At 35.1% G+C, this 16,525-nt stretch overlaps 4 protein-coding genes across 7 annotated transcripts; all 4 read left to right on the forward strand.

Moving 5' to 3' along the window:
- Positions 1-779: 779 nt before the first annotated feature.
- On the forward strand, positions 780-2,099 carry PDCB4 (plasmodesmata callose-binding protein 4). Its single transcript, XM_023686006.2, has 4 exons — positions 780-999; positions 1,080-1,322; positions 1,406-1,442; positions 1,690-2,099. The coding sequence occupies exons 1-4, from the start codon at positions 948-950 to the stop codon at positions 1,898-1,900; spliced, it is 543 nt and encodes a 180-aa protein (XP_023541774.2). The 5' UTR covers positions 780-947; the 3' UTR covers positions 1,901-2,099.
- Positions 2,100-3,380: 1,281 nt separating this feature from the next.
- LOC111801829 (ureide permease 1) lies at positions 3,381-6,517 on the forward strand. Its single transcript, XM_023686007.2, has 8 exons — positions 3,381-3,557; positions 3,773-4,041; positions 4,714-4,858; positions 4,984-5,152; positions 5,362-5,393; positions 5,476-5,564; positions 5,642-6,016; positions 6,223-6,517. The coding sequence occupies exons 2-8, from the start codon at positions 3,805-3,807 to the stop codon at positions 6,421-6,423; spliced, it is 1,248 nt and encodes a 415-aa protein (XP_023541775.2). The 5' UTR covers positions 3,381-3,557; positions 3,773-3,804; the 3' UTR covers positions 6,424-6,517.
- Positions 6,518-8,333: 1,816 nt separating this feature from the next.
- LOC111801830 (ureide permease 1) lies at positions 8,334-12,487 on the forward strand. Of its 3 annotated transcripts, XM_023686011.2 has the most exons (8): positions 8,334-8,551; positions 8,881-9,165; positions 10,007-10,145; positions 10,281-10,455; positions 10,669-10,700; positions 10,773-10,861; positions 10,962-11,336; positions 11,964-12,487. In XM_023686011.2, exons 2-8 carry the CDS (start codon positions 8,929-8,931, stop codon positions 12,144-12,146), a joined length of 1,230 nt encoding a protein of 409 aa, XP_023541779.2. In that variant the 5' UTR covers positions 8,334-8,551; positions 8,881-8,928; the 3' UTR covers positions 12,147-12,487. The 3 variants fall into 3 exon arrangements, with proteins under 3 accessions (XP_023541779.2, XP_023541778.2, XP_023541777.2); XM_023686010.2 differs by lacking the exon at positions 8,334-8,551 and having other exon boundaries at positions 8,578-9,165; positions 10,669-10,694; XM_023686009.2 differs by lacking the exon at positions 8,334-8,551 and having other exon boundaries at positions 8,579-9,165.
- An 803-nt stretch (positions 12,488-13,290) lies between these two features.
- LOC111801333 (Pentatricopeptide repeat (PPR) superfamily protein) lies at positions 13,291-15,865 on the forward strand. 2 transcript variants are annotated; one of them, XM_087126727.1, is made up of 2 exons: positions 13,291-13,637; positions 13,989-15,865. In XM_087126727.1, exons 1-2 carry the CDS (start codon positions 13,352-13,354, stop codon positions 15,317-15,319), a joined length of 1,617 nt encoding a protein of 538 aa, XP_086982853.1. In that variant the 5' UTR covers positions 13,291-13,351; the 3' UTR covers positions 15,320-15,865. The 2 variants fall into 2 exon arrangements, with proteins under 2 accessions (XP_086982853.1, XP_023541058.2); XM_023685290.2 differs by having other exon boundaries at positions 13,291-15,865.
- The last annotated feature ends 660 nt before the right edge of the window (positions 15,866-16,525 follow it).

A 16,525-nucleotide genomic window follows, 5' to 3' on the forward strand; every position in this document is an offset into this window, starting at 1 on the left:
CACAACCACACTTTGACTTAAAAAAAAATTCTATAATTTTAATATTCCAGTTCATCCTATCATTGAATTTGAATTCATTCTTCAAAGTTCCTTTACTCGAACAGAACCCGAACTTTTTTTTTTCAAAGTTCCTTTACTCGAACAGAATTCAAACTTTTTTTTAAGGCATACACCACTTTTAGACCTATTAATTTTAGGATTTTCCTTTCCGACTTTTCTTCAAAGTTTTAAAATGGGTCTAGTAAGGAGAGATTTCTAATGTTCCATCTAAAATAGAAAAATAAAATAGAAAAATAGTATTTTAAATATTAAAACTTAAAATAGTATTTCTAATGTTCCATCTAATAGTATTTCTCTCCAATCAGTGAGATCTCACAAGGGTCGGGAATTTTAAATATTCTAAGTTATGAGTTTCTGTATAAAATAGAAAAATAAAACATTGCTATATTAAAACTTTTAAATAGTATTTTAACTTAAAAACTATTAATTTTTAAAAATAACAATAAATAGATTAATTAATTTAGATAGTAAAAATGGAGTTTCCATCTAACATAGAAAAATACAAAGATATGTGGGTGACACCGGCTGATGAGTCAGCTTAGGGCACCAAACCAACCCAACCCAACTTTAACCATCTGGTTGGGTTAAATAAATCGGGGTTAGGTAATGATAACCCACGTGGGTTTAAGACCGTTTGAGGGAATTTTACCCAAACGGTCAAACACCACCACCAACACTCTATATATACCTCATAATAATAAATAAATAAATAAAATAAAATAAAATAAAATAATAATAATTAAAATTTAGCCTACTCGTGCTCGTATATAGTAATAGCCCTTACCTTCTAATGCTCTTTAATTCTTGACCCTTTTGCCACCACTTTCCCTTCTCCTACCTCTCTAGGGTTCTTCTTCAAGTTCTTCGAGCTTCTTCTGCGTTCAATCATGGCGGTTTTCGTGTTCTTAGTGTTCTTCCTTGCCCTAACCGGTCAATCTTGTAAGTTCCGATTTAGGTTTAAGTTTCTTCCACAAATTTCTTCTGATTTCTCATTAATTTTCGGTTTCTTTTCGTTTCAGACGCCAACTATTGCTTGTGTAGAGATGGAGTGAGCCAACAAGTTCTTCAAAAAGCACTGGATTATGCCTGTGGCGCCGGAGCTGACTGTTCTCCGATCCTCTCCAATGGCGCCTGTTTTCAGCCGAACACTGTCAAAGATCACTGCAGCTACGCCGTCAACAGCTATTTCCAGAGAAAAGGTCAAGTCCAGGGAAGCTGTGACTTCTCCGGCGCCGCCACTCCCAGCGTTTCCCTCACCGCCTGTAAGCCGGACTTCCTGGTTGTTACGCCTCTTTACACCATTCTCCGACTGACTTTCGTGTTGTTTTTTTTAATTTATTTACAGCTGTGCCCTCCGGCTGCGTCTACCCTTCGAGCCCCAGGTAGTACTCCGCTTCACTCATTTTATTATCTTTAATAATGCCTAATGTTTAAGCCATTGATTCCATGAAACTTCGATTTGTCGGTGGTGAGTTTGGATTTCAATGCCGCTGTTCTAAGAGTATTAGATCTTGTGTAAATATCATATGAACTGATCTGAGCCATTGTCGACATGTCGTTTGTTGTTGAAGAGCTTGAATCGTGATTTTGTTAAGAAATTTGTCTGAACTTGTTTATGTTTTATTTAAGCAATGCGGGAACCTCGCCGACGAACTCCGGCGGAACTACGCCGGGGACGACGAATCCGGGAATGACGCCGTCGGTATTCGGTAACGGAATCAGTCCGAGTGGGAGCGGCGCCGGGTTCAACGACGGGAGCGGTGGCGTGGGTTTCAATGAGAAGATGAACTTGCTTTTGAGTGTGGGCTTAACTCTGTGGCTTTCCGTACTGTTGTTCTAGGGATGATGAAAATCTCGTTGAAGGGTTGAGATTTTGCCACGTATGTAGGGGGAATATGGATTGCTTTTTGACCATTGGATTTTGGTGTTTGGTTGTATATGCGGTTAAAAGTTATTGATTTACCCTTTTCCCCCTCTCGTTAAATTAGTTGTAATCATCCTCCTTTATTAATTAATGTAATGTGGTTTTTTCAGTTTAATATTAGCAATAGGACCCGCCCCGATCTGGGAGGGAGTGAAGAATATTTTTTTCGGTTACATAAATAGAGTCGAGGATCGGATTATATTCTACGTCTTAATATATTATTTTTAACTATATATATTTCTTTGGACTATATTAAAAAAAAAATTAACTAAAAACTATTATAGGTTTTTTAGTTGAAATTACTTTATAATATTAAAATTTAAATTTTTAAAAATTACGTTAGTGTTTACTTATTAAATATATTGATTTATTATGATTATTTCATTATTTTTTTTTAATAAAGATTATATTGAAAAATCAAATTTAAAATAACTATATTTTTTTTCAATAAAGGGGAATAACGGACGAAAAATTCAATCCTTGCAAATTTTCCATGGAATATTCTCACGGATACAGAAATAATTGAGAAATTTTCACTGAGACAGTAAATGAAATAGGTGGCGGGAATGGATATGAAGAAGGCTCTAGATCATTATTGTACTCAGGTATTTGATTTTTCACCTTTTAAAAAATTAATGCGCGGATATACTTGGGTGACCTAGTCACATATGCAGTAGCTCCCATAAAGTCGATGGACTCATGGTAAAATAGGTCAGGGTGGTTGGTAGTTTCAGGATAAAAAATTAATTTTTCTTTGAAATATGAGCACAATGACACAATATTTACAAAAAAAAAAAAAAAAAAAAAAAATGTAAATAGATATTAAAATATTATTATTCAATGAAATAATACAGATTTAAGAATGAGAAATAGAATTGAGACAGAAGGTTCATTGATATTCATAACCTTTAGAAGATACTAACTAATACCACCAACCAGTGGACTAAATCTTGAGAATAAAATAAAATATAAATTTAACTAATATATTATTTAAATACTAAATATTATATATTTTATAACTAATTTAAATTAGCATCGTGTCCTATCAGAATTGTGCATGAGTTTAACATGAATATGATCAGATATGATTAGATTCAGATATGATTAGATTCTGATAATAATTTAAATCTCATTTAATAATTATTTGGCTTTAGTTTGGTAAATGGTTAATTTCTCATTACTTTTCTTCATTTTTAATTTAAATATTTAAGTTCAATCTAAAAATAAAAACAACATTTGTTAATGGAAACAAGAACAAAACATGGTAATTTAATTTAAAATGGAGCAACTGACAAAAAGATAAAAAGTTGGAATAAAAATTTGATGTTAGTGTTTAGAATCTTTTGACTTTAATGTGCCTGATCACCATATTTAAATAAATGCATTTTGCACGACAAGTTTCATTTTGATTTCTTTAATATTTCCCCTGTTGAAGCAACCACTCTGAATTTTATCTACTCCGCTTCCCCCATACCTTCTGGATTTACCGTAGTTTTGTTCTTGATTCAAGTGTTGCTACAATCTGCTGGAGTTTGGTTTTTAGTTGATTGAAGACGCCAATACAAGGAGCAAGGTAATGTAAATCCAAGCGGCGTAATGATTTGCGATGTTCTTAGAAAATTCTGTACGGATTTCTTCTGTTTGTGATCTTTAACTTTGAAACGTTTTGAATCGTTTGGAAAATTTGAGTTCTACAGTTTAGAAATCGTCTAGTAACTATGAATTTCGTCGATCTTAAGGCATCGCTTGTTCGCTGTCGACACTGATTTATTTCGCTATTCGCTGCAGGATTTCTTTGGTATTTACTGATTCATTGAGAGATGTATTTAGTGGAGAGTAAAGAAGGAGCAATAGCTTGTATGGTATTGTCCCTCTTTTTTCTGGGGACTTTCCCTGCACTTTTGACTCTTCAAGAACGGCGAGGGCGTCTCCCTCAGCATACTTTCCTTGATTACTCGATCACAAATTATTTAGCTGCTGTGATCTTTGCTTTGACACTTGGTCAGTTCGGAAACAGCTCACCGGATACTCCTAATTTCATCCAACAGCTTTCTCAGGTTGCTTTCTTATATTTAATCTTGAAGTTTCATTCAGTGTTCCATAGATAGCCATGTAATTTGGAAAATCACTATGATTATGGTTGCGTTAATTGGATCGTGTGTTAAAATAATATTGTGTCGTTTGAGTAATGGAAGAATACATGAATGAACCAAGATCACATTAAGAAATGCTTTACAAAATTGATAGTTACTACTTATACCAATAAGGTGCACAATTTTTTTTGGTAGCTCAATCATAAGAACTCCAAAGTTAAGTGTGCTATGCTTTGAGCAATTCTATATTAGGTAACCTCCTAAGAATTTTCTTATGAAGTATGTGGGGATAGTTTTCTCTCTTATTAGCATTTCTAGACAAGTTGGTAACGTGGTTATGTCAGAGGAGATGCAGGGGATGTCGAGACGATGAGGTGTCGAATCCGAATTTCAAATCTTGATTTGAATCTTGGGCATGGGACGTTACAACATCTGTCCTTAATATTGCTTGATTTGCATGCTTTCTTCTAATATAGCTCTGATTTTGCTTCCAATTCTACCGCCCCCATTTATAGATGCGATTAACAATTGGCATTTAGACTATATGGTGATTCATAATGCGTTATTGGCTATAATTGATTCATATACACTTGTGAAATCATGTTGCAATGCGTGTAACATCTTCTAGTCTATCAGGTGCAAAATAACTGGCCTTCGGTCATGTTTGCGTTGGCCGGTGGTGTAGCGTTGAGTATCGGCAATCTTTCCTCTCAATATGCTTGGCCCTTTGTTGGTTTATCAGTTACAGAAGTGCTCGTTTGCAGCATAATAGTAGTTATAGGTCTCGACACTCGTTCCGTTCTTTCTTACTCTGATTATATTTGTGTTGACATATTTCTTGTGTCTGATGGGATTCCCCCCTCTGGGGCATTGCTTTTTTTTCTTCTTTTTGTTCTTCTTTTGAAGGCTCAACCTTGAACTACTTTCTTGATGGCAAAATTAATAGAGCCGAGATTCTTTTCCCCGGTGTTGCGTGCTTTGTGATCGCTGTATTTCTTGGCTGTGCTGCTCACTTGTCCAACTCGGCCGATAACGAAGCAAAGCTGGAACACTTGTCTGCTGATTCAGAAAAAGAGTTAGTATGTTTTGTTACGTGTACCAATGAGTAACCTTATGAGATGTTTCGTTGTTTCGTTATTTCGTTCTAGTTGGCCTCTCAAATCCAAAGTTTTGCTGTGAATCATATGCTGGTTGATTTTGAATTCTACTGAAGTTGTACTTTTCCACTCGAATTTTCGTTGCGTATTAGATGATAATATTTACTTCCAAATGCATTTTTGACAGGGCAGTTGAAACCTCTCCTATTTTGAGCCATGGTAAATCCTCAGGATCTATGTTTTACTGCTTTCTTTTAGTCGATTCGGTTTTAAATTATGACATGTATAGTTGAATCAACAGACATGGAGAGTGCCGATTGTTCGAGCCGAGGTGCAGAAGCTGGGACTGCAGACTTTCTTATTGAACTAGAAAGCAGAAGATCCATCAAGGTCTGTAATGCCACTACATTAATGAACACATCCCTTAATGTTTGTATTGAGTGACCAGAAATGGCATATGCTTGCAGGTGTCTGGAAGAAGCACACTAATAGGACTGTTCATAACTTTCTTTGCTGGTGTTTCCCTTTCTCTCTTCTCACCTGCATTCAATTTGGCCACAAACGATCAATGGCACACTCTGAAGGAAGGCATCCCACGCTTGTCGGTCTATACCTCATTTTTCTATTTCTCGACCTCTTTTTTCGTCTTAGCCTTCGTTCTTAACGTCGTTTTCCTTTACCGCCCTATGCTGAACTTACCCAAGACATCATTCAAGGCATATCTGAATGATTGGAATGGTAGGGGTTGGACCTTTTTGGCTGGTTTTTTGTGTGGATTTGGCAATGGTTTGCAGTTCATGAGCGGTCAAGCTGCTGGATATGCTGCAGCAGATTCTGTGGAGGTCAGTATACTTACCACTCTCAATGAGTTTAGTAATTGTTATTAGAGATGTTCCCGCTCCTTTCCCATTTTCCGTTTAAACAGAGATTCTCCACCCCGTTTAAAGTGGGTCTCAACAGAGCCCTGGTCCCATAAGTTAAATGAACGATCTCTACTGCTATCGTTGTCATTTTAGCTTGTTGTTTGACTTTGAAATGATTGTTTCAGGCCTTTCCACTTATAAGCACGTTTTGGGGAATTGTTCTGTTCGGAGAATACCGTAGATCTTCAAGAAAAACATACGTTTTGCTTGTCGGCATGTTGTTTATGTTTACAGTGGCTGTTGTGGTTCTAATGGCTTCATCAGGGAATGGACATGAGAGAGGCGTTAGAAAATCTTGTCAAACCTCACCCCTTTGTGCTGATTAGAAAGGAATCACAACTGCTGTTGCCTTTTTTTTCCATGTTTTAAATTGTTCCTTCTAACCCCATTTAATGGTTCAATCTATTAAGTTTTCATTTATTTAAATCTAATCCAACCCAGACTATATGGGTTGAGTTTATTGATTTTTCGAGTCATCGAGTTTTTTGAACACCCCTAATATCAACATCAATATATTAAAGTCTTAAAGTCCATGTTCAACACGATCTGTGTGGAAAACACTCGCACTCTCTATTAAGACCAGGAGACAAGACACTTTGTAGACTTGGGATGATGACTTAGATAGTGTAGAGGGTATTTATACTTTTTCTAAAATATTTACTATCTTCTCTAAAATATTTCGTTATCTAAAATACTTAAATAATTAATATAAATGGCTCATACAATTATTGGGTTCGGCTCTATTGGGCTAGTGATGATATTTTAAAAAATATATCAAATAATTAATATAAATTGACTCGTACAATTATTGGGTTTGACTGCACTCGGCTAATGATATTTTAACTGTTCAAATATATATATATATATATCTATATATATATATATATATATATATATATATATATTATTGGAGGATAGAGGATAGAAATTGACAAAACAAAAGTTGTCATAACATCAATAACTTCAATTCCAAGATCTCTAAGTTGGAAAGCCCAAAACACAAATTTCAAATATATATATATATATATATTATGGTATATATTAATTATTATTGAAGTATGTTCAATAATTTTGTCTGTCAAAATTTATCATATCTTAATTATATTTAACCAAAATTACAAGACAAATAATTAAAACCCAAAATATCACTAAAATTAAAGAAAAAAAAGGCATATTAATTGTTTGTGGGCAAAAATCAGTAAATGACAATATCAATTCCAATTAATTTTGACACTCCATTAATTAATGATTTAATAATTATTTTTTAAAATCAATTAAAAAATTCTATAAAAAAACTTATTATATTTTAAAATCCAAATAAAGTATCCAACAAATTATTGCTTGATTATTTCTTTATAAAATAAAGAAAAATAGAGAAATACTAAAAACATTAAAAAAAAAAAAAAAAAAAAAAACACTTGTTAATATAGTACAAATTGAATTTTTCTCTCGAATAATATAGGATAAATTAATAATTAAAAAAAATCATACTTTGTATTTTATTTTTTTTAAATTAATTTTTAAAAGTTTTAATAATATTTTTAACTTAAAAAAATCTAAAAAATACCGACGGTTAATATTTTATTTTAAAGACATAGTTATAACTTTTAATATAGTGTTTCGATATCATTAAATTTTCAAAGTTTCGTTAATACCCTTCAAATTTTAAAATTAGTATTAATATATTTTACTTTTATAAAAAAAAAAAGAATTTTAATTTATTTTTAATATATGGACTGTCAATACCTCATAGATTATTTTCAAACTTTTTAATATTATTTTTTAAAGTTTACGAGTATTTTTAAAACGTGTTTAATTGTAAAACTTTTTTTTTTAATTTAAACCTATTTTTGATTTTTTTAAAAAAATTTAAGTGAACTTTTGAAATTAAAAAAAAAATTAAGAATATTAATAAAACTCTTGAAAATTTAGAGAGGTTTTTGGATATTTCTTTTTAGAAATTCAATAATATTATTAAAATTAATGATATTTTTATTAATTTAGTCTCTTTAAAAAATATAACATTGATTATATTAAATGAAAAAAAAAATGTCCTTATTTAATTAATGGTTATTATATTAAAATTTATAAACGGCACCTTTTCCATCGGTAAACAAAACATACCAATATGTTGGAACAGTTGCACTGTTAGCGGTGCGTCCAAGAAAAAAAAAAAAAAAAAAAAAAAAAAAAACAGAAATTTTGATTGAAATTTTCTAAGAATCAATCAAATTAAAACATTCGTTGTCCTCATCTAATTATGGAATTTATCATCGATTAGTTTGGGCTGGAATCTCAGTGCAACTCAGCGGAAAAACTAGCATAAATTCAGCACAGTTGAAATGAAAAGCTTCAATTTAAAACGGGGAAGGAATCTTTCGATTTCGTGTGGAATTTTGAAAGTTTGATTGGACGAGAGTTGCAGAGTTTCGTCATCATCGTTCATCACATCAGGTAAAGTAATCGCATTCAGTAGAATCATCCTTTCAGATTCTAGTTTCTAGCCACGTCTACGAGCTTTCATTTACAGTGAAGCAATGGATCTGTAACGACTCTGTGGCTTCTTTTAATCCATTTCCCCCAACTTTAGAAATGTATTAGTGATTTGATTCAGTTTTCTTCGATCGATTGGTTCATTCGTTATCCGTTTCTCTGTTCTTTGAAATTTGACCTTAAACATGGAATTGCTTCGATGATCGATCTCATATTATTGATTCGATCTTACTTTTATGAGTTTATTTGGTTTTGAGACTCCGATTTAACTCGGTGAGATGTCTGTGCAGTTTGTTTTTATCTCTAGGGTGGATTTTTCGTATTCTTGGAGGTTGAAAATGTATATGGTGGAGAGCAAAGAAGGTGCTATAGCATGTATGCTGTTTGCGCTTTTCTTTTTGGGAACATGGCCAGCGATCTTGACTCTCCTGGAACGACGGGGGCGTCTTCCTCAACATACTTACCTCGATTACTCCATTACGAACTTTTTGGCTGCTTTGATCATTGCTTTAACTCTTGGGGAGATTGGAGAGAGCTCATATGATCATCCGAACTTTAGGCAACAACTTTATCAGGTTGCTTTCGTTTATTTACTTGTGTTGTTTCATTCATCTTCGTTTGTTCAGTTCCATATCTAAGATCTTTGGCAAATCACCAGCCATATCACTAGGCATCTTTTGGCACTAATTTTATCATCTTTTAGTAACTAAGAACTGGCCTCTAGATCCTGTGGTGATCAGAGGGGTAAGTTTGATATAACTCTTGGAGTGGTGATACTATCAACGAGTTAAAAGTACTACTAGTAATTAAGAATTGTCCGCTTTAGCCTGTTACGTATTGTCATTAGTCTTACGGTTTTAAAACATGTCTACTAGGGAGAGGTTTTCCGTTACATATCGCCATCAACCTCACGTTTTAAAACTCGTCTACTAGGGAGAGGTTTCCCGTTACATATCGCCGTCAACCTCACGGTTTTAAAACATGTTTACTAGGGAGATGTTTTCACACCCAAATGCTTTGTTCCCCTCTCCAACCGATATGAGATCTCACAATCCACCCCCTTGAGGGCCCAGCATCTTCGTTGGCACACCGCTCGGTGTCTGGCTCTGGTTCCATTTGTAATAGCCCAAGTCCACCGGTAGCAGATATTGTCCTCTTTAGGCCTGCTCTTTCGGGCTTCCACTCAAAGTTTTAAAACGCATCAACTAGGGAGAGGTTTCCACACATTTATAAAAAATGCTTCGTTTCCCTCTCCAACCGAGGTGGGATCGGGATCTCACAAAAAATGATTTTGAAAATACTCAAAAGTAGTTGTAGAAAAAAAGTTGATTAGTGATTCCAAATCGACCTTGTCTCACTTTTATAACACTTTTTAGGAATGCTTTCTTGGTTATTGTTGATTGATGTTGTGTGCAGGATAATTGGGCTTCTGTCATGTTTGCAATGGCGGGTGGTATAGTACTGAGTCTGGGGAATCTTTCTACTCAGTATGCTTTTGCTTTTGTTGGTTTATCAGTTACAGAAGTGATCACTGCAAGTATAACAGTTGTTATAGGTCTGTATCTTTACTCCACTTGATTTCTTAATCTATTTGTCTTTGCATATCTTTCAGGTGAACCAAAACTCTTAAATACATATATCTGAAATCTGATGGGACACCCCTTCTGGGGCTTGAATATTTTCTTAAAAGGTTCAACCGTGAACTACTTTCTTGATGACAAAATTAATAGAGCTGAGGTACTTTTCCCCGGTGTTGCTTGCTTTTTGATTGCGGTATGTCTTGGCTCTGCTGTTCACTCATCCAACGCAGCTGATAACAAAGCAAAACTGCAAAGTTTGCCAGCGGATGCAGTAAAAGGGTTGAAGTATGGTTTTTTTTTTTTTTTTGCACTCTCTACTGGTGTTTATGTACTTGGAAGATCTTTCATTGTTTTGATCTTATGAATTCACATCACACTGTTTGCCTGGCTGGCTATCAAATCCAAATTTGAATGTGTTTCTGTATTTTGGCTATGAATTGTGGATTCTGTTCGAGTTTTGTTCTTTTGTTCATAATGTTGATCGACTAAATTTTGCAGGACAACTGATGTCCCTTCATTTTCAGGCAAGGGTAAATCTTTTGTAGCTATGATCTACCACTGTTTTTTGTTCTGAATTCTGACATGTATAGTTGAATTAACAGACTTGGAAAGTTCCGATTATCTTTCACAAAAGGCAAAAGTTGGGAGTGCAAACTATTTGGTTGAACTTGAGAATAGAAGATCCATTAAGGTGGGTGATACCATTGCAAATAATATAGGCTTGTTAGGCCATTGCTTCTCTTCCTCTTGTATTCTGTATGCATTCAGTGGCTAGAATGGCACTTTTGCAGGTGTTTGGGAAGAGCACATTGATTGGACTGTCCTTAACTTTCTTTGCTGGTGCTTGCTTTTCTCTCTTCTCACCGGCATTCAATTTGGCCACAAACGATCAATGGCACGCTCTTAAGGAAGGCGTCCCCCACTTGGCTGTCTACACCGCATTTTTCTACTTCTCGGTCTCGTGTTTTGTGTTGGGTGTCACTCTTAACATTATCTTCCTTTACCAACCTATACTGAACTTACCCAAAACAACATTCAAGGCGTATCTGAATGACTGGAACGGTAGAGGATGGGCCTTGTTGGCTGGATTCTTGTGTGGGTTTGGCAATGGTCTGCAGTTCATGGGAGGTCAAGCTGCTGGTTATGCAGCAGCAGATGCTGTGCAGGTCAGCTTTTCCCCCCTCTGTAATTGCAATATCTTGATTTATTTATCTGAACTGATCCTTAATATCTTGGAGGAAGTTCCACCTTAGCTAATTAAGGAAATGATCATAGGTTTATAAGTAAGGAATACGTCTCCCATGGTCTGAGTCCTTTTGGGAAAACCACAAGTGAAGTCATGAGAGCGTATACTCAAAGTGAACAATATCATACTATTGTGAAGAGTTGTGGTTCCTAACATGGTATCAGAGTCATGCCTTTAACTTAGTCATGTCAATAGAATCCTCAAGTGTTGAACAAAGAAGTTGCTAGTGTCGAAGGTGTAGTCAAAAGTGACTAAGTGTTGAACAAATAGTGTATTTTGTTCGAAAGGAGTCGAGTATCGATTAAATGGAGACTATTCGAGGGTTACATAGGCCTCAGAGGAGACTCTATGGTGTACTTTGTTCGAGTGGAGGATTGTTGGGAGGAAGTCCCATATTGGCTAATTAAGGAGATGATTATAGTGGACATTATCATACCACTACGAAGAGTTGTGGTTTCTAACAAATATGATCATAGCAATATTAGATAACATTGGATAAATATCTGATCATTGTTCTTGTCCTTTCAATCTCAAATGGTCGTTGCAGGCACTCCCACTCGTGAGCACGTTTTGGGCAATCCTTCTATTTGGAGAATATCGTAGATCATCGAAGAAAACATATTCTTTGCTCGTGAGCATGTTGGTTATGTTTGCAGTGGCTGTTGTGGTACTAATGGCTTCGGCGGGACATCGAAAGGAAAGTAAAGTTGCAAAATCTATAGAACAGTGAAAAAGTACATCTTTTTTAACTCAGTCCATGGCGAACGCCCTTATAATTAGGGATCGACAAACTGAAAAAACAGCTATTGCTTTGGATACCATATCAAACGAAAACGAAATGAACTCGAGGGCGAGCATCGTGACAGCAAAGGTGTGGTTTGAATCAGTTGTAGAAGGTAATCACAGTTGTTCCAAATGTAAATAATGTAATGCTGTTGTGGAAGTTTTATGTATACACAGTTCATTAGAAAAGGAATTGGTTTTCTTGAGTATCATAGAAGTGTAAAAGACTTGTATTTATGATACAATTTTGACGTTTCTATGATATGATTAAATTGGTGTGATGCCTTTCATTTTGTGTTTAAAAATTATTTCCAAAGCTTCAATAATATTCTTCCACTCTAAAAAAAAAAAATTTGAAAAATATTTTTACTATTAATTTTGAATTATCTACGTGGATCATATGGTATTAAAGTGTGGTGTTGTCTACTCGCTCCTAGCTTATAATATTATTTTCATTCAAATTATTTTCAACGTATTTCCTTACTCGCATTTTTTAAAACATATTTTTTCAACATATGTGCTCATTGGGTTGACTTATTCAATCGGAATATCTCATAATATCTCATAACTGACTTATTCTTGGGGGTCGACTATAACTGACTTATTGGTTGGGTTGACTTATTCACTATCTCATACTCTCAAGAGTATATCTCTTATTCTCAATCAGAATATTCACAATCTCAATCAGAATATGACTGACTTATTCACTATCTCGTACTCTCAAGAGTATATCTCATAACTATTCACTATCTCATACTCTCAAGATATCTCATAACTGTCCTTGGGTTAGAATAATATCTCATAACTGACTTATTCACTATCTCATATTCTTAAGAGTACGATGGGACAAGTGATATCAAATATTTATTTGACAAATATCTCTTTTAACTTTTAAAAACCTTTAAAAAAAAATCTTTTTTATTTTATTTTAAGCTTTCAACTATCAAATTTTTCATTAATACTATTTAACGAGTTTTAAAAAATTTAAATATATTTTTATTAATTTAATTATTAAAAAAAAAAAAAAAAAAAAAAAAAAAAACTATGATTTGGAAAGCAAGGGCTTTCTTAGAGATGATTCATACTTAAAAAACATTTCGCAGACACGATTCAATCGGCTGTAGCAAAATCAGAGCAGCGATCGATTGAAGAATGTGGAAAAGAGCTGTGTGTTCGATTCCTCGCAGGTTGTTTTCTTCTACACCAGAAGTCTCATCGCTCTACTCCTTCCTCCAACCCTCCCTCTTCGCCCCAAAGCGAGCACCATTTTCGCCATCTCAAGAATCCACCGACCTCCGTCAGAATCAAACTCCTCAAATTTTGACTACAGACCGTGTCGCCGCCGTAGAAACGACGCTCCACAACTCCCTTCTCACCAGCGACACTGACGAGGCATGGAAATCCTTCAAACTGCTCACGAAAAGCTCCGTTTTCCCATGTAAGTCTCTCACTAATTCACTTATTGCCCACTTATCCTCAATCGGGGACGTTCATAATCTGAAAAGAGCCTTTGCATCTGCGGTGTTTGTTATTGAAAAGAAACCCGAATTATTGGATTTTGGATCTGTCAAAACCCTATTAGCTTCTATGAAATGTGCCAACACTGCTGCCCCTGCTGTTTCTTTGATTAAATGCATGTTGAAGAATCGATGTTTTGTGCCTTTTGAATTCTGGGGCAATGAACTTGTTAGTATTTGCAGGCAGAGTGGTAGTTTGATTCCCTTTTTAAGAGTGTTTGAAGAGATTTGTAGGATTGTTTTAAATGAGAGGTTAGATTCTATGAAACCAGATCTCAATGCGTGTAATGCAGCACTTGAGGGGTGTTGCCATGAGCTTGAATCTGTAACGGATGCTGAGCACGTCGTTGAAACGATGTCGCTTTTGAATGTTCGACCTGACGAAGTGACTTTTGGTGCTCTTGCTTATTTGTATGCATTGAAGGGGCTTGAACAGAAGATAATCGAGTTAAAACGTTTGATGGGAAGTTTTGGTTTTGCATCTAAGAGTCTGTTCTTTAATAATTTGGTAAGTGGATACGTTAATTCGGGCGACTTAGCTGCTGTTTCGAAGACTATGTTGGATGGTTTGAAAGATGAATGTGGAGAACATGTAAGATTTGAGGAAAAAACGTATTTGGAAGTGGTTAAGGCTTTTGTTCAGAGTGGAAATCTGAAGGAATTATCTTCATTGATTGTTGATGCTCAGAATTTAGAATCTTCAACGGACGTCGATGGATCGATCGGATTCGGTATCATTAATGCTTGTGTTAATATTGGATGGTTAGATAATGTGCATGCCATTCTGAAAGAAATCAATTCCCAGGGAGTTTCTGTAGGCCTTGGAGTCTATATGCCAATCCTGAAGGCGTACCAGAAGGAGCGTCGAACAGCTGAAGCCACCCAATTAATCATGGATGTTAGCAGTTCCGGGCTACAGTTGGATGCAGAAACTTTTGATGCTCTTATAGAAGCATCGATGTCGAATCAAGATTTTCAGTCGGCTTTCGCTTTGTTCAGGAAAATGAGGGAAACGAGAAAATCCAACACGAACGCTAGCTATCTAACTATTATGACTGGCTTAATGGAGAGCCATAGGCCTGAGTTGATGGCTGCCTTCTTAGACGAAGTTGTCGAGGATCCTCTCGTTGAAGTTGGAACTCATGATTGGAACTCTATTATACATGCCTTTTGCAAAGCTGGAAGGCTCGAGGATGCGAGAAGAACGTTTCGAAGAATGAAGTTTCTGCAGTTTGAACCGAACGAACAAACGTTCTTGTCTCTAATTAATGGCTATGTGTCGGGAGAGAGATATTTCTGTGTTTTGATGCTGTGGAATGAACTTAAGTGGAAGATTACTGCAAATGGGGAGAGAGGTTTCAAACTCGATAGCAACTTGGTTGACGCGTTCTTGTATGCTTTGGTCAAGGGAGGTTTCTTCGACGCCGTGATGCAAGTTGTCGAAAAAACTAAGGATACGAAGACCTTCGTCGATAAGTGGAAATATAAGCAAGCATTCATGGAGACTCATAAGAAACTCAAAGTGGCAAAATTGAGGAGGAGGAACCACAGGAAAATGCAATCACTTATTGATTTCAAGAACTGGGTTGGTTTGAATGCTTGAGATTTGAAACTTATCTGATCTGAATGCCTTATTTCTAAAGTTTCCAGCCACGAGCTTCGGGTTCCGCTCGAATTCGGGAAACTAAACCTGCGATAAACGTCACAAAAGTTCTTGATAGGCTATTTTCCATTGATGCTCTGTCGGGATTTCGATCATCGAGCATTGAAGCTTCTTGTATATCGGAGGAAAACAGTATCTGCAGAGTGAATTCCATTGTAAAAGGACAGTTATTCGAGGAATGTCGACACGAAAACCTGTGACTTTTCGAGAGTCGAAAGACACGGGGACATGGTTCAAATTTTTGGTTGATATCAATCCATCTCAACTGAGCCACAACTGATACTCTGCATGTGAGAAGGTGATATCATGATGCAGATTGAACGAATAGCTGAAACATGAATGGCTCAGCAGTGATTAGATTTTCTATGTTACTTTCAACTCAGGTAGCTTGTTGAACATATTCCTATTGGTATATTAAGATGATCGATGTAAGAGATAAATGCTCGAGTTTCAAAAGGGTTATGGATTTGTAGCAGTTCAAGCTCACTGCTAGCAAATATTGTTCGCTTTGACCGGTTATGTATTACTGTTAGCCTCACGATTTTAAACCGTTGTCTTCTAAGGATAAGTTTTCACACCCTTATAAGAAATGTTTAGTTCTCATCTTCAACCGACGTGAAATCTCACTTGAGTTCACCATGTCAAGATATGGGGATTGGAACCTCTTGATCGGGAATATATTCACATCTATCTCGTAGTTATACTCTTGTACCGAGATATTTCATCATTTTAAATTGGAATCATTTGACATCTAAATTCATAATACCCTCAACGGGCATTGTAAAAATAAATCAAATACATCATTAGTATATCGAAATTCATTTAACATGTATTTTAGTAGTAAATCAAATATCATTTGATGTCTAAAAACGAGGAGGGTAAAATTGGAATAATAATAATCATAAAATATATATATATATATATATATATATATATATATATATATATATATATATATGATTTTTTTTTTTAATTTGAAAAATCCAAATTTTTTGGGGTAGATTTGCAAATATGATAAATATTTTTGCTATAAATAATATTATAATTAAACATAGCTTAACTTATTAAAGCATATATTATACATAAAAATATCAAAGGTTCGAATTTTCTTACCTCACAAAATTATTGCATTATAATATATATATA

This window comes from Cucurbita pepo, chromosome 9, assembly GCF_057944985.1.
Source record: "Cucurbita pepo subsp. pepo isolate OVF chromosome 9, ASM5794498v1, whole genome shotgun sequence".
In the NCBI taxonomy this organism is placed as follows: domain Eukaryota; kingdom Viridiplantae; phylum Streptophyta; class Magnoliopsida; order Cucurbitales; family Cucurbitaceae; genus Cucurbita; species Cucurbita pepo.

What these genes read in the sequence shown, in the direction of transcription:
- PDCB4 (XM_023686006.2), top strand. Translation starts at nt 948, where the DNA reads ATGGCGGTTTTCGTGTTCTTAGTGTTCTTCCTTGCCCTAACCGGTCAA. An exon ending in CAGCGTTTCCCTCACCGCCT is followed by an intron (nt 1,323 to 1,405) that starts GTAAGCCGGACT and finishes ATTTATTTACAG; the next exon opens with CTGTGCCCTCCGGCTGCGTC. An exon ending in GTCTACCCTTCGAGCCCCAG is followed by an intron (nt 1,443 to 1,689) that starts GTAGTACTCCGC and finishes GTTTTATTTAAG; the next exon opens with CAATGCGGGAACCTCGCCGA.
- LOC111801829 (XM_023686007.2), top strand. Translation starts at nt 3,805, where the DNA reads ATGTATTTAGTGGAGAGTAAAGAAGGAGCAATAGCTTGTATGGTATTG. An exon ending in TCTGCTGATTCAGAAAAAGA is followed by an intron (nt 5,153 to 5,361) that starts GTTAGTATGTTT and finishes CATTTTTGACAG; the next exon opens with GGCAGTTGAAACCTCTCCTA. An exon ending in CTGCAGCAGATTCTGTGGAG is followed by an intron (nt 6,017 to 6,222) that starts GTCAGTATACTT and finishes TGATTGTTTCAG; the next exon opens with GCCTTTCCACTTATAAGCAC.
- LOC111801830 (XM_023686009.2), top strand. Translation starts at nt 8,869, where the DNA reads ATGTCTGTGCAGTTTGTTTTTATCTCTAGGGTGGATTTTTCGTATTCT. An exon ending in CCCTTCATTTTCAGGCAAGG is followed by an intron (nt 10,701 to 10,772) that starts GTAAATCTTTTG and finishes TTGAATTAACAG; the next exon opens with ACTTGGAAAGTTCCGATTAT. An exon ending in CAGCAGCAGATGCTGTGCAG is followed by an intron (nt 11,337 to 11,963) that starts GTCAGCTTTTCC and finishes TGGTCGTTGCAG; the next exon opens with GCACTCCCACTCGTGAGCAC.
- LOC111801333 (XM_023685290.2), top strand. Translation starts at nt 13,352, where the DNA reads ATGTGGAAAAGAGCTGTGTGTTCGATTCCTCGCAGGTTGTTTTCTTCT.